Below are 20,820 nucleotides of genomic sequence, written 5' to 3'. Positions count from 1 at the left end.
AATCCTCTAAACTCTCCTCCGCCATTTAAAAACTACTTTGTTCTTCAAAGATACTGCACCATAGCCAGAGTCATGGCTAATCTGGATGTAGGACACTTGGTCCCTCCCCGTTGACAGCCCCATAATCTCTTTTTTAATGTTTTTTACTTTTTTCTGAGAGAGAAAGAGAGCATGAGCAGGGGAGGGTCTGAGAGAGAGGGAGATACAGAATCTGAAACAGGCTCCAGGCTCTGAGCTGGCTGTCAGCACACAGCCCGACATGGGGTTCGAACCCACAAACCGTGAGATCATGACCTGAGCCGAAGTCGGACGCTTAACCGACTGAGCCACCCAGGCGTCCGACAGTCCCGTAATCTAACACACATTCAGTCCAAATGTACAAGGGAAAGAGGAGGCCAGCCCTGAGGAGATCCCGGCTGTGGCGCAGGAGTTATCTTTCAGCAGGTGTAGCCACTCGGAGCCAGAAAGGCCTGGAGGATGAAGAGACACACCTCAGGCAGCCTTGCCAGGAGCCACTGAATTTCATCCTGGCCTGACCCAGAAAAATCTTATGGAAGAGAACAAGAGGCCCAAGAGCTCTCTGATCTGCTGTCAACCAGCTGCAGCCGAGAGACTGCCAAAGTGGGGCAGTGACTAGGCAGCGCCCCACAGAGCCGTCTGGGAGGGGATTACCAGCCTGATCCCCTGTCTTCAGAGCCAGAAATGACTCAAACTTCACAAACAGCAAGGGCCTGCCAGGGAGGGTGACAATGAGCACTGGAGAGAGTTTTCTTCCCCTTGTTGCTGTCTCCTCATTCCCCCCACCCCCCTCGCTGCTGTGGCAGAGACTCTGGACAGTGTGCAGCCTGTGAGGTAATCTGAATTCCTTGGCAACCAGCTAGTACCTGAATTCTTTTAAAACCACAGGAATCCAGCAGAGAAAAGGTAAATATCCCTGCGGAGCCAGTGTTAATTAGCAAGGAAGGCTACTGAAGAAGGAACTGGGGGTGGGGAGGGAGGGAAAGGCATTACTAATGCTTTGGGGTCTTTTCTGAATTTCCACTGGATAATATGGCTGAGGCAGAAAAAAAGGCAGATCCCGACTGGGGCCTTCTCAGTGTCCTCTCCTCCCACCTCCAGTGAGGATGGGAGTCTCCATTCCCTGGTCTGGCACCTTCACTTCCCCCACATTGCGAGTGCTACCTATCTTTGGGCCTCAGACAACATATTTGCTTTTCAAGTCCATTCTGTTTTAATTTCTTTTTAACTTTTTATTTTTCCGGTTTCAGTGAAAATCTGGCTATTAGCTCCATCTCAAAAAGGGCCTCGTCAAATCATTTAGACCACATACTGGATCCACCTAAAACTGTAAAATCCAGGACAAAGTCTTTTTGGATTCCCCTTCTGACAAGAAAGAGAATCTACACCATTTTGGTAGGGAATGGCACCTCTCTCTGGAAACTGAGTGTCCCCTGCTGGAGCAAAGCAGGAACACATCTGTCAAACTCAAAAGTAGGATGGACCTTCTGGGGCAAATGTTGGGCCCAAATACCAGAAAGACATATTTTTTTCTGAACATCTCAATATTTTGCCCATAAATAAGAAAAGGACAGTTTTCCTGCGTTAATAAAACAACAAGGACAACTGGAAATTATTACTCTAAAAGGAAACAATTTCTGGTCTTTTCTTAATAAGTTTAAAAAGGTCAAGAACTGACACAAAATATTTATTTCACAAAACAGTCTCGTGAAATGAACTTAATCTTTAGGTCACCTAAGCATTAATTTGAGGCCCAAGACAAAAGCGATACGAGATAAGACCCTTCTTTTCTAAAACGGAAGTCAATTATATCTGCTGCCAGTGCTGTCTCTTTAGGAAAAATTATGGTTTTCCTTGTTGAGCCTCGAAGTAAAACGGCCTAGTGATCTCATCCCAAACTGATTATCTTCAGTAATGTCTACATAAAACACACGTGACCCAAAATTACTAGAGACTGCAGATCTGGAGATGCTATAGACTATTGTTGAATGTAGTGACACAGTTGAGCGGATTCTGAGGATTAAAAAGAAGCAGATGAAAGCCAAGATACACAGGGAGTTAAGACACAGGAACTCGGGCACATGGAAGTTATCGTGCAGAGCAATGTAGCCTCACAAGACTTGCTAATAGCCTGACATACTACACCGTCCTTGTGTGAAGCTTTTATATTCACCCATACTTTTAGGGGCGCCTGGGTGGCTCGCTCCGTTAAGCATCTGACTTCGGCTTAGGTTATGATCTCGCAGTTCCTAAGTTCGAGCCCCATGTCTGCTAACAGCTCAGAGCTGGGAGCCTGCTTCAGTTCTGTGTCTCCCTCTCTCTGCCCTACTCGCATTGTCTATCTGTCTCTCTCTCTCAAAAATAAATAAATACACATTAAAGTAATTTTTATATTCACCCATATTTTTAGCTTAACTGTGACAGAGTCCTGAAATTTCCCATTATTTGGTTCAATTTGGTCTGAGTTTTTAAAAAGCTGTCTTCTAAATTATTCTGGAAAAAAAAATAAAAAGGATCCATTAAAAGACAGTACACACCCACCCACACATACACACACTCAGTTCCTGCCAGTAGCAAGAGAAGAGTTACTCCAATCAGTGGATTCTGACTTGCAACACACACCCAGTAGCCAAAGCACCCGCATGTCTGTAGTAAATTCTATAATAAATGTTGGTATTGCTCTCATTCATATCTGAACCACTGAGGCTTTAAAGCTATGCCAAGTTTTACCAAGAGAAAGGGCTATTAATACTGTGAATGTAACGTCTTGGGAATGATATGCCGAACATGCTGGTATGATATCCTTGAGAAACAGTGAGTGTAACCTTGAGGTCTTTTCCTTACTCAAGAAGTTCAAATTGTGGTAGGATGTAATCAACTCCTGAGAAGGACACAGGAGGCCAGATGGGGTGAGGAGGGAGGGAGGGAAGGCAGTGGAGAAGCTCATGCTACACAAGAAGTACAGCTCAGATCATCTTAGTTTACAAAATGGAAAACCCCCAGCACCTTATTCAGTGAGTGGAAGTGAGGTGTATATCTTACCTTCTTTTTAATCTAGAGAGTGTGGAGACTCAGCTTTTAAACCTGTACTTCAAAGTAGGAGAACACATGTGCCTACAAGCACCACAGAAAGCTTCTGCCTATGAAAATCTGATCAGAGCTACGAGACAGGTGGCACTCAGATGCTGGCTCAGACCTTTACCTAAAAAGTGAGTAATATGTTAGTGCCTCCTCCTCAATATTCAAGGGACAGGAGTCCAGAACCATGGAGCTTCAGGAGCCTCCAGTGTTCCTCAGGCTCAAACTCAAGACAGTTTATGAAGACAACGATGTTCATGAATGCTGTCGCTGCCACCTAGAGGTGAAGGGAAGGCACAGCTCAGCCAGGGGCAAGCTGGTTAATCGGGCTCACCCTCTGACTCCAAGTCACAGGACGCATCAAGGAACTTAGGTATATGACATAATTAAAATAGCATTCTAGGGGCACCTGGGTGGCTCAGTCAGTTAGGCATCTGACTTCGGCTCAGGTCATGACCTCACGGTTTGTGGGTTCGAGCCCCACATTGGGCTCTGTGCTGACAGCCAGCTCAGAGCCTGGAGCCGGTTTCGGATTCTGTGTCTGTCTCTCTCTGACCCTCCCTTATTCCTGCTGTCTCTCTCTCTCAGAAATAAATAAATAAATAAATAAATAAATAAATAAATAAATAAATAAAATAGCGTTCAAAAATGACAGTTTCCAGAGTACTTGCACCTCAACTTAAATAGGTAGCCTTCTTTTAAACCGGGATTTTCCACCTTCCAAGTGCATTTTCTAAAATACACAAACACATACAGGCCATGCTTCTTAGCTTGTCATGGCTGAATGTAGATACAAAGCAACCCCCCCCCCTTGCACTCTGCTGTGCCCTGTAAAGCCAATGCATATAAAAGGAACTTCAGGGTGGGGCGCCTGGGTGGCTTAGTCGGTTAAGCATCCGACTTTCGCTTAGGTCATAATCTCGCGGTTCGTGGGTTCGAGCCCCGTGTCGGGCTCTGTGCTGACTGCCAGCTCAGAGCCTGGAGGCTGTTTCAGAGTCTGTGACTCCCTCTCTCTCTGACCCTCCCCGGCTCACGCTGTCTCTCTCTTTCTCTCTCCTAGAAATAAATAAAACATTAAAAAAATTAAAAAAAAAAAAAAGGAACTTCAGGGTAAGCTAGTTGGTGAATATATATTATATGCTGCGTATACTAGGTTTGCGGGAGAAAGGAACACTAGCACAGCAAAGTTATGTCTTTATTTTAAATGGCTTAAAGGGCCTATGAAACTATTATCACCTGTAAAATTTGGTGGCTGTGGGGGATATTTTTTAGATTACTGTAACTTGAACTTAATTTTGTAAGTCACCTTACCGTAAAACCTAAAAAGTACCTCAAGAGAAAATAATGTATAGGTAATCACTTGTAAAGCATATTACTTGTGGCGGGGGCGTGGGGGGAGGTCTTGGGGGGAGGGAAGCAGCTAATGCCCCCAAAATACAAGAGGCATGAAAAACAGCTCAGGCTATGAGCTCTGGAGTCAGATCCCTGAGTTCAAATCCCACTCCACCACCATCTGGCTGGGAGCGCTCCAAAAAGTGACCAAGTTCCCTGGCCCCAACGGCAGAACTGCATCAACTGCAAGGCTCCCGTGAGCACTGACATAAATGTTTGGTATATAACAGGTGATAACTGGGGGATTTTTTTTTTTCTAGTTGAGTAGTAAAACACAATGACAAATTATCCTAATACCCCAGGGTCACCATAACAATTGCCATTGCATGAAAATACAGTGTGACCCTAGAGCCCTGTTGGTAAAGGTGCGTGCTTACACAGATGCTTGTTCCCCTGTGTGGAGATGCAAGTGCAGCTGTGAAGTCACACGCCTGATTTTCTGTAATCTGAAATCCATCTGGGCACTCTATTTTCCTGAGTTGAACACGACAGAAAGAAACAGCCTGATCTTTACACACTCTTCCATGGATTCACTCTGATGACCACCCCTTCACCCCAAAAGTCTCTTACCTAGCCAACCCTTCTTCATAGAGATAGATGACAAGGGGATCGTAGGAGGTCACAAGCACATAGAGGCGCACATCAAACTTGAAATCTAGAAAAAAATGTTGGAGTTCACAGGAAAAATGCAGGTCATTTGTTTTCTGTTATAAGATGAACAAGACAACAAAACAAAGAAATATGAAAGAATAATCTTTCTCTCCCAACAAAACGCACATTGCCTGCAGTCCACTTTGCCTTGTGAGAATAATTATATATTTATATAAGCATCCATTAAATGACAATACACAAAACACACACTGCCATAAAATGTGAAAGGGAGCTGACATACATGTACCGCAGTTTTCACATCAATGTGCTATAAAGCATTTTCTTTCCTATTCTCTCATTTCATTGTCAAAATAGTCCCACGAGGTACATACAGCACCAGCCTCATCTCTGGGGGCCACAGCTGCCAAGAACCTCACACTAGCTTTATAAGAACTTACTAGGGTAGACTGTGAAAATCTGTTTTAAAATTAGCAAGATGTAGCCCAGGCCAGTCAACAGCCCAATCTCAACTCACCATCTATGAGCAGGGGGTTGTTAATGTAACGGGAGACCAGGATGTTCTCTTCCAGGGAAATCTGGTTCGGCTATGGAGTAAAGAGAAAGAATAAAAGGATAGAAATGCAAAGGAATCCTAACTGACAATAAGAGAACAGAGTTCTTGACCTTTTAGAAATGATAAAATGGCACACTAAAACTCTTAAGACAAGCTACCCCTATATTCAACTGGCCACATAACACTTAGAAACACTATGGGTATCCAATTACAGTAGGGGTAAAAAATAAATTTACACAGCACTTCTCACATAATAAATAGAGCCATAACAGCTTTAAAGATTTATATACATGACATTAAATGGTTACAGGCCAAGAAAATAAAAGCTACCTAAAAAATAAAGAAGTGATTTCTCCCAAATGTAAAGGATGATGGAAAATTTTAAATACTACCATTATTCTTTAATTTTTAATTTTTTATGTTGATTTTTTTTTTGAGAGAGAGAGAGAGAGAGAGAGAAACAGAGCATGAGTGGGGGAGGGGCAGGGAGAGAGGGACACAGAATCTGAAGCAAGCTCCAGGCTCTGAGCCATCATGACAGCCCAGAGTCTGGCATGGGGCTCGAACTCATGGACTGTGAGATCATGACCCGAGCTGAAGTCGGATGCTGAACCAATTGAGCCACCCAGGTGCCCCTAAAATACTACCATTATTTTTAAGTGAAGACTTTCATTAAGTTGTTTAGAAAACATACAGATCTTTCCACAATGGGTCCTGGCATTTGGGAAATGGAATGGATGTTTCCTTGATTCATTCAGTTGTACTTCCTAAGCCACTATCTAGCAAGACAGAACTAGCCCTTTTAAGGAGTTTTTCAATGAAAAAGAGTTGTTAATACAATAAGTCATCATGAGTATTGTTGGACACTGTATAAGGTACTTAGGATACAGTGATGAGGAAGAGATACAAACCCTGCCCTCACAGAGCCTAATCCTTACTTCTGAAGAGTTTAGTATTTAGGTAAACGGGCAGAAAAATATAGAATTTTTTTAATGTTTATTTATTTTTGAGAGAGTCCCAATGGGGGAAGGGCAGAGAGAGGGAAACAGATGATTAGAAACAGGCGCTGCCATGACAGCAGTGAGCCTGATTTGGAGCTCAAACTCACAATCTACGAGATCATGACCTGAGGTCAGACGCTCAACCGACTGAGCCACCCAGGCACCCCAAACCAAAATACATAATTTAAAAGAACACAAAGCAGCATATCTGCAAGTGCAAGACGTGAGCCTGCAAAATACAAGTGCAGCCCAGTTATGTGGGGTCAGTCAGGGAAGGCCTGTTGTGGAAGAGGAGGTGCAGAAGTGAGTGTTGAGAGCTACTGAGCACATGGTAGGGAGGAAAGAAGCTGTTGTGCAAAGATGGTAGGCACAAGGTTCAGGAGAAAGGAAAGGAGGCAGATACACTGGCCTGAGGTTAGAAGACTGAACCGGGGAATAATAAAAAGATATGGTTCGAGTATTAGGAGGGAGAGACCCCACTGGCAAAGGGATTCCAACCCCTGACTACGGTAAGTTAGCCTGAACATGGGAGGAAGCAGGAAATGATTATGGATTCTTGATTAAATAAGTAGTTAAGAGTAAAACATATGGAATAGCACAACTCTGTGTGAGATCAGATTAAGGCAGAAAAATCAGCTGGAAGCCACCAAAATCTATGCAGGACAAAAGGACTCCAAAAGGGAAGTGGCTATAGTAATTACTGTAATGATGATAGCTACAGGAGAGGCAACAAAAATAACTATTAAAATTTGCAGAAAAAAAAATTTAATAAATGTACTGAATGAACATTTGCCGTGTGTCCAGCACTGTTCTGGTTTTTCACAAGTATTGTTTCACTTAATCCTCACCCAACCCTGTGAGGTAGGGATGGCACCATCCAAACATTACAGATGTCACACAGTGACAGAGGGGCATTTGAACTCAGGCGGTCAGCCTCGGAAGCTTAACTCTTGAGTACTTTTCACGTTTCCCCCAAGTTCTGACCTAAAATACTGTTCCCCAATTTCAAAAGACTGTCTTTATAACAGTGCATTTACTACCCCCAAACACTACATACAACAAGGATAATTTTGTGGCCCGTAACATCACACGCAACCACGATGAGCAACTCCAGAGTCAAGAGAAAGAGACTCCCTCTCGTTTCCCACTGATGCTGTTGCAGACTCAGAACACAGCTTTCACAACCCCTCTCCCTGCATCACACGGACATGGCAGCAATCAGTGCTGATTCATACCCGTGGACTCGAGCACCCACACCATTTCCAGACTCCCTTACATTTCCTGATCACTTTCTCACAAGTACCATCTCCATTTGGAGTCAAGTTAGTGTGTAAGAACTGATGAATCACAGCATAAAGGAGCAAGCCTCAAGGCTGTGTTCCAAACCTAAAATTAAAGTTGCAGACCTCTTCCCACTGAGTAACACCTCCAGGCTGCAGCAGATATGCGACCACCCAACTTTCCTCCAAACCAGAGGCTACACTCGTGATGGTCTTCATTCCATGACACATCTATTGTCCTTGCCCACTTCCTCTCTTCCCGCCCTCATCATACACATTTGTCCCGAGTGAGACGCAACATAATCTCGCATATTATTTAGGTAACTTGAATATTTGTTCAATGGTCTGAACCTCTCATTTCTACCTGCACCAGGAATTCAACTGTAACCTCGACAAAGAAAAGAAGGGTGCGGGTATAGTTTTTTTTTATAGTGTTACATTAAATTAGTTGCTAAGAAGCAACTCATCAAAGCTTTTTGATATTTTCAAGGCTGTTTCCTTTACATCCAACCCCAACTGACTCGTTTCAAACGAGTTCAATTCCAAGCTCCAACTGCCCTCCAAAGTACGCTGAAGCAAGATCTAAAGGGTTGGGGAAGTTGGAAAAACACATCCATTTTTCGAAATGGACTTTAAGACTAAATCTCCTGCTATCTGTTAAGTTACTATACGGTAGAATGGTACAGCGGTTAAGGGGGTTATGCTCTGGAATCAGCTAGACGTGAGTTACAATCCTGACTCTACCACTTAGCAAGGAAGTAACAGTCACTACTTCCTGGGGTTCTTCTAAAGACTACGCGTCTATATTTGGAAGGTGCAGGGGCTGGCACAAATCAAATGCTCAAGAAATATCAGTTATTACTCTCAGTGCAAACCCAGTAGCACCTCTATGGTTCTACAAAGTTCCACAACCCAAGAGCCTGTGTCACAGCACTCCACACGGCCTTCTGCTCACAGCCACGCACCGAGTTATAATGAAGATACATTAGCTTAGTATCAGTGTTAGTATTAAAAGATAATCCCTACTCCTCAAAAGGTATTAAGGAGTGGTGGCACCTGGCACATGGCAAGGACTCCCTAAATATTTCTCGAACAAGGAAAAAAACAGAGAGCACTTAAGATAACAACATACAAACAAACAGAAACAAGAGAGCTATACAGAATTATATTCACAAACACAGAGAGTAAACAGAGTCAACTAAATACTCTTCTGTTACTTCAAAATCCCAAAGAAAACATTAACATGAGATAATGTGTGAGGCAAGAAGGACGAGGAAGAATGATTTGACGTCCATACTCAAATTCATACCTTAATCAGAAAATGCCAGATCTTTCCCTCCTCGACTTGAATATACTAAAATGGGAAAATACAACACTTAGTCCCTGAGGGAGCTGGAGGACACAGAGCTCTGCTCCTCTGGTCTGGATTTCCAGAGCGAAAGAGCACATAATAGGAGACCATAGTAGCTGACTGGCCAAGATACTTCCGTCTGCAGGAGCTCACACTTCTCTCGCCGGTATTTCATAAAAGTAACACTTTTTCTGTCCTTTATTCTGTTCTTGTAATGGTAAAAGTTGTTATTTGCAGACATTTTCCAAAAGGTTATGACTATTATTGGGAATTTTTATTAAAAGGCCCTCCCCAGTGGGAAAGACAGGGAAAGATATTTTCATTTGGCCCTCACACCTAACTCCACCCACGCCCAAGTCCCTCACCGGTTTGCTTCAGTTCAGCTCCTCACAGACCCTCTCTGCCTGAGCTCTCCCACCCCCTCCCCCTCAAATCTGAAGGGAAAGCAGGCAGCAGCCTTGGAAAGAGTTACTTCATCCAGTTGGCTAATGGGTCACATATTCCATGGGAAAGGATCCAGGTATGGAAAAGAGGGGATGGTGAGGCCTTGTGCCTAAGGAGAGAGAGAAGAGTATTAACTACATGGTTTGCAGGTCCGAATGAAAGGTGATAAAATTCCAGTTTGGGGAGTGAAATGGGAATATTTTCCCATCATGTACACATGTTGCCAGGCCCCCTGGTGCCTGCTGGCATCTTCCCAGGCTTCTGTCTGGCACCTCCACCAAATACCTCAAAGAATCAGACTCATTCCAAAGCCTCACTGAGGGGGAGGAGGGAGGCAAAGGGTCCCGCCAAGTACTTTGATCTACGCAGGGGTCTCTAGGGATTCAGCCAGGGAGAGGTGGGAGGGAGGGGGAGAGCCTGCCAAGTGCATTCTCTAAAGAGTTGTCACCCTCTTTCAGGGACTCCCTCCAGGGAAGAGTTAGGGCACGGGGTTCTCAGCCCCACCAAGGAAAGTTTAGCCTTTCTATTCTTTATGATGTTGATTTCAAAATAACAAATCACTAGGGCAAAAGAGCATTCCAAAAGAAAAAAGTCCCAGATGAGCTGGAAATAGATCCTATTCTTTTTGACTCATGTCTAAGAAAATAAAAAGCAAACTTGTACCACAGTTGACTTTCAATAGCAATTCCATTTGGCAGCTAAAACCCAAACCCAAACCAGTGCCGTCTATGGGATTCAAACAACACTGGAGCTCCTGGCACGGAGCTGAAGGAAAAGCTGTCCGACAGGAGCCTCGGCGCCAAGGTCAGAACAGGAACGAGAAGAGAGAGATCCAAAGCATGTGACCAGGGCCTTCTGTCACAAGAGAGTCCAGGAAAAAAGGGCCTCCAGAGTGACCCGGGGCCAGGTAACAGGACTTGTAGCCTGGGGCTCAGGCTGGATTAGCTGCTGTACCAGAACCAGGCCCTATAATTCTGTAGCACTTAAGGTCTGCCCATCAGTAGTTATTGTACAGTTTTCCATCCAGACTGAATTTAAGGACTTCTCAGTGTGAAAGACTTCTCAGAAAGTTAGTTTCTGCATGTGTAGGAAATAGCTCAGACCATGTAAAAAGAGAACTGGGGAATTTAAAAGAGTATTTGACCACACACACACACCTACTTCCCTTTCTTCCCTTCCAGAGTCCCACTGGAAGGACAGTGGAGAGATTTTTAAAAGAATGAAATAATAACAAAGCTAGAAAACATTTAAAGAAGCCAATAAGAGACAAAAAGTTTCAGGAAATCCTGAAAGATAGAAAGCAGATGGGATCAAGTTGAGAAACCAGAGCAGAAGAAGCAAAATACCAGAGGTGAGAGTGATCTTCTCAAGGAGCCTCGGAGAATTTCCAAGCTGGCAGTGAAGAAACACGGTCCAGGAGCGGGCCGAAGAACAAGAATCAGGTAATTAATTCTTAATTAATTGAGTGGCCCTCCTCCAACACCCAAAGCTTGGCCCTCAGGATAGAACCTAACGATGATACCTACGGGGAGGACATCTTGTGTGGGTAGAGAGATGGGACAGAGGAGTGGAATTTAAGGCCACTCTATCCCTACAACAGACACAGAGGAAAAGACGGGAGACGTAGTGCTGACCAGAGCAGAAATCACCAAAATCTTCCTCTGTATTCATGATAAAGCCAGCTCTATTTTGGCAGGGGTGGACAGGAAGAAGGGTGCTCCTCATTCCCATCTACTTACCAGCCTGTGAGTCAACACAGTTTGCCCTTGCACAAAACTGAGTTAGCCTCCTGTCCAGGAGAAACTACTAGGGAATTACTCCTACATGACAATACGGAAACCCAGGTTAGCTGTCATTTTCAATCAGTCTAGTCTTTTGTTCACAAATAACAACTCAACACCTATGGTCACTGAAACGGAGAAAACCCAATAGCAGGAGGGAAAAAAGGGCAACTCCAAGAAAATACACAAAACAAAAGATAACTTTTAAAAAACTTTCAACTGATATCCTTACTAAGGCCGACAGGCAAACTGCATCCGTTAATCCATTAAGCAACTATACGCTGTTATTAAAAAAAAAAAGCAAAATGGAAAATAAAAGTTTCTACAAACTATGAGACCCAATACAAAAATACAGTAGATAAAATGAACATTAAAATGGATAAAGCTCAAACTGGCGATCCAGAAAGATCAAGATGGGGGAAAGCCAAGAATTTAAAATCAGAGAGAAATTGACAAAAAGGAAAGACCCAAAATGCCTCAAAACACAGTTCTAGAAGCAGAGACAAAGACAAAAAATGGATAATTTTCCCTGAAACAAAGAAAAACACTAGTTTCCAGGCTGACCAAATGTCTAGAAGAATGAGAAAAGACCCAGAATGAAATACTAATGAAATTTCAGAATTCAATGCTGTGAAGCTTCTACTCAGTTTAATTAATTTTTTTTACTCAACTTAAAGATAAAGCAGAGAAATGGAATCACAGTTATTGAAGATAACATAATTTTATAAACAGTGAAATATAAAAAGTAATCAGTAATGGAATGTGGAAGGAAGGGTAGATGGTGATGTGAGGGCGATACATTATCAAAATGGGAATTAAACACAATGAAAAATTAAGAAAAGAAACATAAATCAACTATATTAGGTTAAAAACTAGTGTTAAAAGAACAAGAAGTGAGACTGGGGTTGAAATTTTATTTTATTTTCTCTGTATATGGTGCTCGCTTCGGCAACACATATACTCTGTATATGTACTTGACTTAACAAACAACTTTTCATGAGGATTTTGCAAAGAGTGAAGATACTGATGACTTTTGAAAAAAAGAAGAGGATGAGGCAGGAGGAGGAGGAGTGGGGGAGATATAGAAAGAGCATCAAGAATGCCATACCACATCAAGGTTAATTTTCTCAATGACCTTGAGGGCAGGAACCTACAGTTCTGGTCCCAAGAGAAACTCAATGTATATCCTACCAATTAATGTTTTGCACTGAGGAATTAATATGACACAATATGCTAAAAGTAGGAAAGGTTCTGTGGATACCAAAGGTTGCTCTTCCCCAACATTTGATCAAGTGACTTTTTAGCCACAGGATAACCGTTGGCATAGGTTACTGACAGAGGTCACTGACAGTAAGGTGAATAATGCCAACTCATACCCACCCTCATCTCACACACTTCTAAATGCAGATTCCAGAAGGAAATACTTACTCTTCATTAAAAAAAAGAAAAGAAAAAAAAAAAAAAAGCATATTAGTAGCAGGGTGAAACAGGGAAAAACCAAGAAGAGAGGGTGCCAGGGCACCTGCCTGGACCAGTCGGTAGAGCGTGTGACTCTCGATCTTGTGTTCATGAGTTCAAGCCCCCTGTTTGGGTACAGACCTTACTTTAAAAAACAACAAAAAAAAAGAAGCAGCAGCAGCAGAAGAGCATGCCACCTGCTGCATACTTACATTGTTGATCAGGTAGACGCCCCGTCCCCTAGAAGAGGCCACTGGTTTTACTATCCAAGGTCCCCGGTCCTTTGAATATGAATCTGTTCAAAATATTGGGAGATTAAAAGGGGGAGAGAGAACAAGGAGAAAGAAAGGACAAGAATCTGTCATCTTAAATTTCAACAATGGTTAACTACTCAGATACCCAAAGAATTTTCCAGGTTTTTAAGTGAAGGGCAGCTCAGCTAAAATAAGCTGCATTTTTTAACTAGTTTCAAACAAAAATGGAGTGGGGGGAGGAGGCAGCAAAGTTACATATTTCTTCCACCATTTCCCCTCTTTCTTGAATGAGAGGATGAAAACAAAATAAGGCAACTATCTGATATTAGTTTATTACTGTCGCAAAACAGCCATCATGAATCTTGAAATTCTCGCCTCCATTGACCAAAGGACCTCAGAGGCTCACATTGCAGAGGGCCAATATGAGTCAAACACTGCATCACCTAAAATGATGTATTTCCTTAAGTGATTTCTCTTAGATTGTAAGAAAAAAAACCATCTTAAATCAAACCATGTGCAAGTGGCACAGGAGGACAATAATTTACAAGTGATTAAAAGGAGCCCCTTACTTTTTTTATATATGATACAGTGGTTCAACATTTATATACATAATAAAGTACCTCAATGAGGGTAGTTACCATGTGTCACCACACAGTTATTACAATATTACTGACCACATGCCCTACACTGTACTTTTCATCCCTGTGACTTATTTATAACTGGAAGCTTGTATCTGTGAATCCCCTACATCTATGTCACCCATCCTTCCCACCCACCTCCCCTCTGCCAGCCACCAGTCTGTTCTTCATATTGATGAGTCTTTTTTCTGTTTTCATTTTTGTTTATTTAAGATTCCACATATAAGTGAAGTCGTATGGTTTTTGTCTTTCTCTGTCTAACTTATTTCACATAGTACAAGACCCTCTGGGTCCATCCATGTTGTCATGAATGACAAGATTTCATTCTTCCTTTGCCTGAGTAATATTCCATTGTGTGTATGTACCACATCTTTATCTGTCATCTGTGGATGGACACTTGGGTTGCTTCCATGTTTTGGCTACTGTAAATAATGAAGCAATAAACACAGAAGTGCAGGTATCTTTTTGAATTAGTGCTTTCACTTTCTCCTGGTAAATACTGAGAAGTAGAATTGCCAGGTCATATGATATTTCCATTTGAATTTTTTCAGGAACCTCCACAACATTTTTCATGGTAGCTGCACCAATTTACATTCCCACCAACAATGCGCATGGGCTCCCTTTCCTCCACATCCTTGCCAATTCCTGTTATTTCTGGTCCTTTAAATACCAGCCACTCTGACAGGTGTGAGATGACATCTCATTGTGGTTTTGATTTGCACTTCCCTGATGATGAGTGATGTTGAGCATCTTTCCATGTGTCTGTTCTTAATTTAACCTTCTCCTGTCTCCTCTGGGACCCCATTCCTTAGCTCCTATCGTCAAGCTCTCTCTCCTCTCTGGGGTGTTTCTTCTCTTTTTCTCTCCCTCAGGATCACATCTACCTCCATACCTGCAATTTCCAGTATCTACTGCCAGAACTTAAATCTCCTGCCTTTACAACTGCCTGCAAATCAGCACATGGAAGCCTGTAGGCATCTCAAATCCACACCTGCTCTCAAATTTCACACTCCTCGTCCCTTTTAATAGCTCTTCCTTTACAGTCCTGGTTACACTCCCTGATGTGCTTCTTAGCTTCTTAACTTCTCAGATTCACACCTCTGGAGCCATCTTTGACCCTTGCCTCACTACTTAAAACCAGATGGTACACTCTGCTTATTAGTCTACCACTCTTTCACTCCCTCTTTTCCATTCCAGCTACCTAGTTCAGTTCAACTACACTTATCTGGTTACTGCAATAACCTTCCAAGTGACCACTGTGTTCCGCCTCTTGCTCCCTCCAATTCATGTCACACAGTGATTTTTCTAATGGTGAACCTGTGTTCCTTTCCTTCTCAAAAATCTCCTATTGCTCACAGTCAAGTGAGCAATGAAGCACAGGAACACAAGAGTCATGGAGAAAATGGAATTTCTGGGCTGGATTGTGCTAGGTGGACACCAAAGGAAGAGAGGAACTTAAAACAGACTTCATGGAGAAGGGGAATGTCTCTTTGAAAGAGAAAGTAGTACAAATAGGCGGGTTTCTCTCCTAATATGTAACTTTAGCAACACAACTAACCTAACGATGTTGGATCTCCCCCAAATGAATTTTAGCTTAGAGGTCACGGACTCTGCACAACCGGCAAAGAATGACTGGCGTCCTGGCAAGACTGAATCCAAGAGGACTCCTCTTGACTATCATGTCTTCCCTCTCCCCCCTTTTCCACAAACACGGTGGGTGCCTGCTGTGGGTCTTTGGTGATAACATCATCAAGTGATTTGCTTGGGGGACTGAGGAACGCCATTTGCCTACAGTAGCTGTCCTGGGTCTAAATGTGGTGGCTCTGAGTTATGACTATATTAATTCTATGTGTTCTATTGACCTTTTGAAGTCATTTTTGTTAAAAAGTAGAGCACATATGAGTTTCTATAATACACTAAAGAAGCAATCCTACTGAAAGACAGGTCATACTTGAACTGATGGAGGAATCCTAACTCTATCCAGTCATCTGAACGAGCATCCCCACCCCCAGCCTGCCTCCAAAGGGAAAACAGCAGAATAAGAAATAGCAGAGAGAGGACAAAGGGAATTTTCATCTCAGATTCCTGTAGACTTTAATAGGGAATTACTGTAGACTTTAACAGGAGGAGTTTTCACATCTGGGTCATGGTGCTAACACGTTAGTTGAAGTATTTTTATGCTATCATGTTGGCTTATCGCATAATCTTTTACTTTCATTATGTAACAATACATCTCGACGTCACTTGAAAAAGGGAGTAACACTGAACAATTATTAAACACCTATCAGGTGCCACTTCAAGTGCTTTCCATGTATTAACCTATTTAAACATCCCAGCAACACTATAAGGTCAGTACTAGTAATAAACCCGTTTAACAGAGGAGGAAGCTAAGGCACGGAGTGGTTTAAGGAACTTGGCTAAAGTGACATAACAAAAATTCTAAGCTGTTAAGTTTTCAGCTTTAAGTCCAATATAGCTTTGAACTTAATTCATTCAATTAATAGTCTCTTCTGACCCATTCCAGAGCCTACTGTGGGCCAACACTGAACCATCAAGCGTCCCATTGAAACAGGAGCTATCAAAGAAAAGGCCTCACCAGGGTAGAAGCAGGAGATCCTGACAACGGAAGTCCCAGAGGACGAACCCCGCACTGGGCAGCTAGACCAGACTGTTCAGTCTTACAGGTTAAGAAAATCAAAGGTCAGGAAGTCTGGAGAGAACTTTCTCTTCCTCTCTTCATGCTTCCTCTACCCGTAAGGCAGGAAAAGTCTCTCTCTTAGACTTACTGAGAAGAAAGAGAGCTATGTGTCAGTCCTCCCTGATCCTGTCCCACCAGTGATACTGGGAAATGAACAGCGTGTGCACACTGCCCAGTGTCTAAGCAATAAGGCCCAGTGGTGAGGAGTACGGCCTCTAAAGCCAAACCTCAAAGTGTGAACCTGACACCACCACTTGCAACTTGCCTGACTTACGGAAAGTTCCTGACCTCGCAGTACCTTCATCTCATCTGTAAACCTGGGAATAACAGCAGTGCCTACTTCAGAGTGGAAATGCCACTTCGAACAGGGCTTAACAGAGAGGAAATATTTGTTCCATGTTGGCTCATATTATTACTACTATGTGGTCTCTCACAAAAGACCTGCCTCACGCCTTCTCTACTCACGTCTCTTCTGTGCACCACGCCTACTGACCCAGGCTCTGCCCCCAGGGAAGAAAGCCTTAAATGGCCCATTTCATCCTTGGGCCTGGGAAGATAGTTCACTTCATGGCAAAAGAAGTAAGGAGCCCACTGAGAAAGGGGTGCAGGCCACAGGTCCCCGTCTAGCTTTACCAACAAGATGGCTGACATTTAGTTCCCCACTTGGTGAACACCATGTTTCTACAATTCTCCTGAACGCCAAGGAGGGCGTGACTAACTGGTACCTCTAAACCCTCACACTAAAAAATGCGTGATACTTGAACCTCAAAGAACGTTAACTCACACAAGTCCAGACATTAAGGTGACAGAAATATTACCCTAAATGGCAAGAGGAAAACAGACACCCAAAAGGAAGCATATATAATTCAAATGCAGAAGTATATACTTTCTTACACAGGCACTAAGTCTTGCCAATAAAGAGATTTTTTGTACCCAACAGGGGCACGTGTGTATGACACCAATGTGTCCTTACAGAAAGGACAGCGACGAGCTTACTAAAAATAAACATACAGGTACATAATCAGAATAAAAAAAGTTTTAAAGTTCTCTCTCTAGCTGTTTCACTAAAGAAGCACAACTTTTTAAGGACTTGAAAAGCCTTCATTAGCTACTGACTGGAGGTAAACCTTGGAGTAAGACTGCCCCAAGTTCAGGTGCCGATGATCGGGGCCTTCCCAGCCAGGCACTTACTACAAAATTCCGCATACTCAGCTGGCAGAAGAAAGGTCTGAGGGAGGATGTGAAAAGCCTTGAATCCATGCGTATGCTGCATTCGAATGATGTTTTTGTACAGTCGGTCCTTCCGGGTTAGTTCATATGACCTAAAAATCATAAAAGGTTTTCCATTTCACCCAACCATGACTCAGAGGTTTTCCCATGTTATCGCATCCTAAGGAGTTTACGGTTCACCGTTCTGGAGCAGTCACTGAGGACAGTACTACATCTCAAATCTATCACTCTGTCAACTCCAAAGATTAACAATGGATTTCTCTGGTCAGATTTATTCATCAAGGTAGAATTTGCATACAGTAAAATCCACCCTCTCTAGTGTGTAACTCTAGGAGTTTGAACAAACAAATGCCCATTATGTAACCATCACCACAAACAGTTCCAACATCCCAAAAAGTCACCCCACGTCTCTGTGGTGGCTGCAAGAGCCTTCCAGTCACCCAACCAGCCAAACCCACTTTATAAACACATGAATGTTTCTGTAAGGCTAATCGAGTGTCTTTGTGACATGACAGCTGGTTTCTCCTAGATCAGGTGACTCGAGAGGGAAAGGGACAAGGACAAAGCTGCAGTGACTTTAATGACCTGGTCTCAAAAGTGACACAATGTCACGTCTGCCACGTTCTATTCATTACAAGTTACAAAGTCCAGGGGTGCCTGGGTGCTCAGTCAATTAAGCATCTAACTCTTGGTTTCAGCTCTGGTCACGATCTCACAGTTCATGAGTTCAAGCCCTGCACTGGGGTCCCCACTAATAGTGTCATGCCTGCTTGGGATTCTCTTTCTCGCTCTCTGTCCCTTCCCCTCCTAAACAAACTTAAAAATAAAAAAAAGAAATTATAAAGTCCAGCTCACTTCCAAGAACACAGAAATTAGCTCAACCATTTGAAGGCCAGGTCAAGGAATTTGCAGACACATTTTAAAACCAATACATGTGTGATTATATATTTAACTTTATAAGAAACTGCCAGACTGTTATCCAAAGTGGCTGTACTGTTTTATCTTTTCCACTGGCAAAGTTTCAGGACTCCAGTTGTGCTGTATTCTGACAAGCACTTGTCTGGTGTTTTTGTTTTGTTTTTAGCCATTCCAATGGGTAGTCAGTAGTACCTCATGTGTGCGATTTCTTTTTAAGTTTTATTTATTTTTGAGAGACAGAAAGTACAAGCAAGGGAAGGGCAGAGACGGTGGGGGGCGGGGGGAAGAGAGAGAATCCTAAGAAGGCTCCACACTGTCAGAGCAGAGTCCGATGTGAAGCCTGAACCCACAAGCCGTGAGATCATGACTAAAACTGAAATCAAGAGTCAGATGCTTAACCGAATGAGCCACCCAGGAGCCCCATCTCATGTGATTTTAATTCACATTCCATTAGTGACTATTGATGTGGAACATCTTTTTGTGTCTGTCTTTCTTGGTGAGCATCTGTTCAAATATTTTTGGCCCATTTAAAAAAAGGGGGGGTGTTGCTTATTATTCAGTTTTGAGAGTTTATTATGCATTCTGGATACAAATTCTTTGTCAGATATGTATTTTGCAAATATTTTCTCCCAGTCTGTGGCTTACCTTTTCATTTTGTTAACAGTGTCTTTCAAAGACCAGACATTTTAAATTTTCAGGAAGTCAATTTCATCAACATTTTTCTCTTACAGATTGTGCATTTACTGTTAGATCTAAGAACTCTTTACCAAATCCAAGAGCATGGAGACTTTCTCCTGTATTTTCTTCTAGAAGTTTTACAGTTTTAGCTTTTACATTTAAATCTGGTTCTTTTTGCCAAACGGGTTTTGATGGGATTTATGAGTATTAAATCTATTCTAAAACATACTTTAAATATAAACAAACAAAAAAGACTGTGTTCTAAGTTTGGCTTTTGATAAATATATTCAAAGTTTCAGGGTCCAGAAGCCAAATACATCAAATAAATTCTAGCTTCATAAAGCTTCCTCAGCCACCTGTGACTATTCACTGCTAAAAATCATTACGAAACATTTTAGGAACACTTGGTGTTTTATGTTAATTGAATCATAATTCTTTAATAGTACAAAAAAACCTGGATTACCCAAATAATAAAAACACACTAGTACACCAACTAACAAGTACAAACCCAAAGCATTCTGGGAATTTTTACACAAAGATACCTAGAGTGTATGACCTTCTGAGAAACACGTCCTGAAAAAAGGTTAGCATTCTTGAAAACAGGACCGTTCAGGAAAACAGAAGATGTGGCTACCTTATCCATATTTACAGGCCTAATGCCAAGGCACTAACTGTCCAGTCTCTTCTAGAATTACATGGAATTTGCATCATCACTAGTAAAACAAGTACCTATGGGTCTGATATGTTTCTCTTACATAGTGGCCAAGATAGACATTAATGTTAGACTACAATGATCCTATTGTAGTAAAGTACCAGATCACTAGGTTAAGAATCCCACTGATAACTACATTTACATCATTAAAAGATGGATGTGCAAGAGATAAAATTTTAAAGACAAGCAAAAAAAATGATCACCGTAAACTTCGGGCAATAATTGCCAGCTACCAGGAAGTACATTCTGGAGCACGTCAGTTAGCCTCAACTGGACTGATGACTTCCACTACTGGCTTCCACTCATTGTTTGTTTCACTATTTAAAAACCATCGAAGAACCTTTACTGTAACCACTAAAAACTTACTGTGTCTATTTCTCAGGTCTGATTTTTCACTAGAATTTCTTAAATTCAAAGGTGGCTTTGCCAAGTGGAGGTTTCACAAATACTTCTTTCTTACCCATCATCCTCTTCATAAATATAGAGCAGAGGTACCTTAAATTTAGGTAAGAATCATCTAGAAGGTTTCTTTAAAATTATTGTTCATAGGCCCCACATCTCAAAATTATGGGATAAAGTCTAGGATTCTGCATTTGCTACAAGTGTCCCAGGTGATTTTAGTACAGATGGTCTACACAATAATACTGATTTAACCTAGAACAGCAATTTCCAAACCTTCCAGATATAAATCACTTCACCACCTTTTTTTTTTTTTAAGTTAATT

General features: G+C 42.2%; 1 protein-coding gene across 8 annotated transcripts in view; it reads right to left on the bottom strand.

Annotated features, from left to right (window-relative positions):
- Positions 1–20,820, bottom strand: part of TTLL5 (tubulin tyrosine ligase like 5) — a 286,366-nt gene that overhangs the window by 241,777 nt on the left and 23,769 nt on the right. For all 8 annotated transcript variants that reach the window (XM_039232207.1, XM_039232212.1, XM_039232208.1 and 5 more), the window contains exons 5-8: positions 17,750–17,880; positions 13,181–13,263; positions 5,615–5,684; positions 5,059–5,143 (exon numbers count right to left, since the gene is read on the bottom strand). In XM_039232207.1, the coding sequence (XP_039088138.1) occupies positions 5,059–5,143; positions 5,615–5,684; positions 13,181–13,263; positions 17,750–17,880 (369 nt within the window). The remainder of the gene's footprint in view (positions 1–5,058; positions 5,144–5,614; positions 5,685–13,180; positions 13,264–17,749; positions 17,881–20,820) is intronic.

The sequence above is a fragment of the Hyaena hyaena genome, unplaced genomic scaffold (genome assembly GCF_003009895.1).
Source record: "Hyaena hyaena isolate Hyena2069 unplaced genomic scaffold, ASM300989v1 scaffold_65, whole genome shotgun sequence".
NCBI classification, from domain to species: Eukaryota; Metazoa; Chordata; class Mammalia; order Carnivora; family Hyaenidae; genus Hyaena; species Hyaena hyaena.
This window is presented reverse-complemented; position numbering and strand designations above follow the sequence as displayed.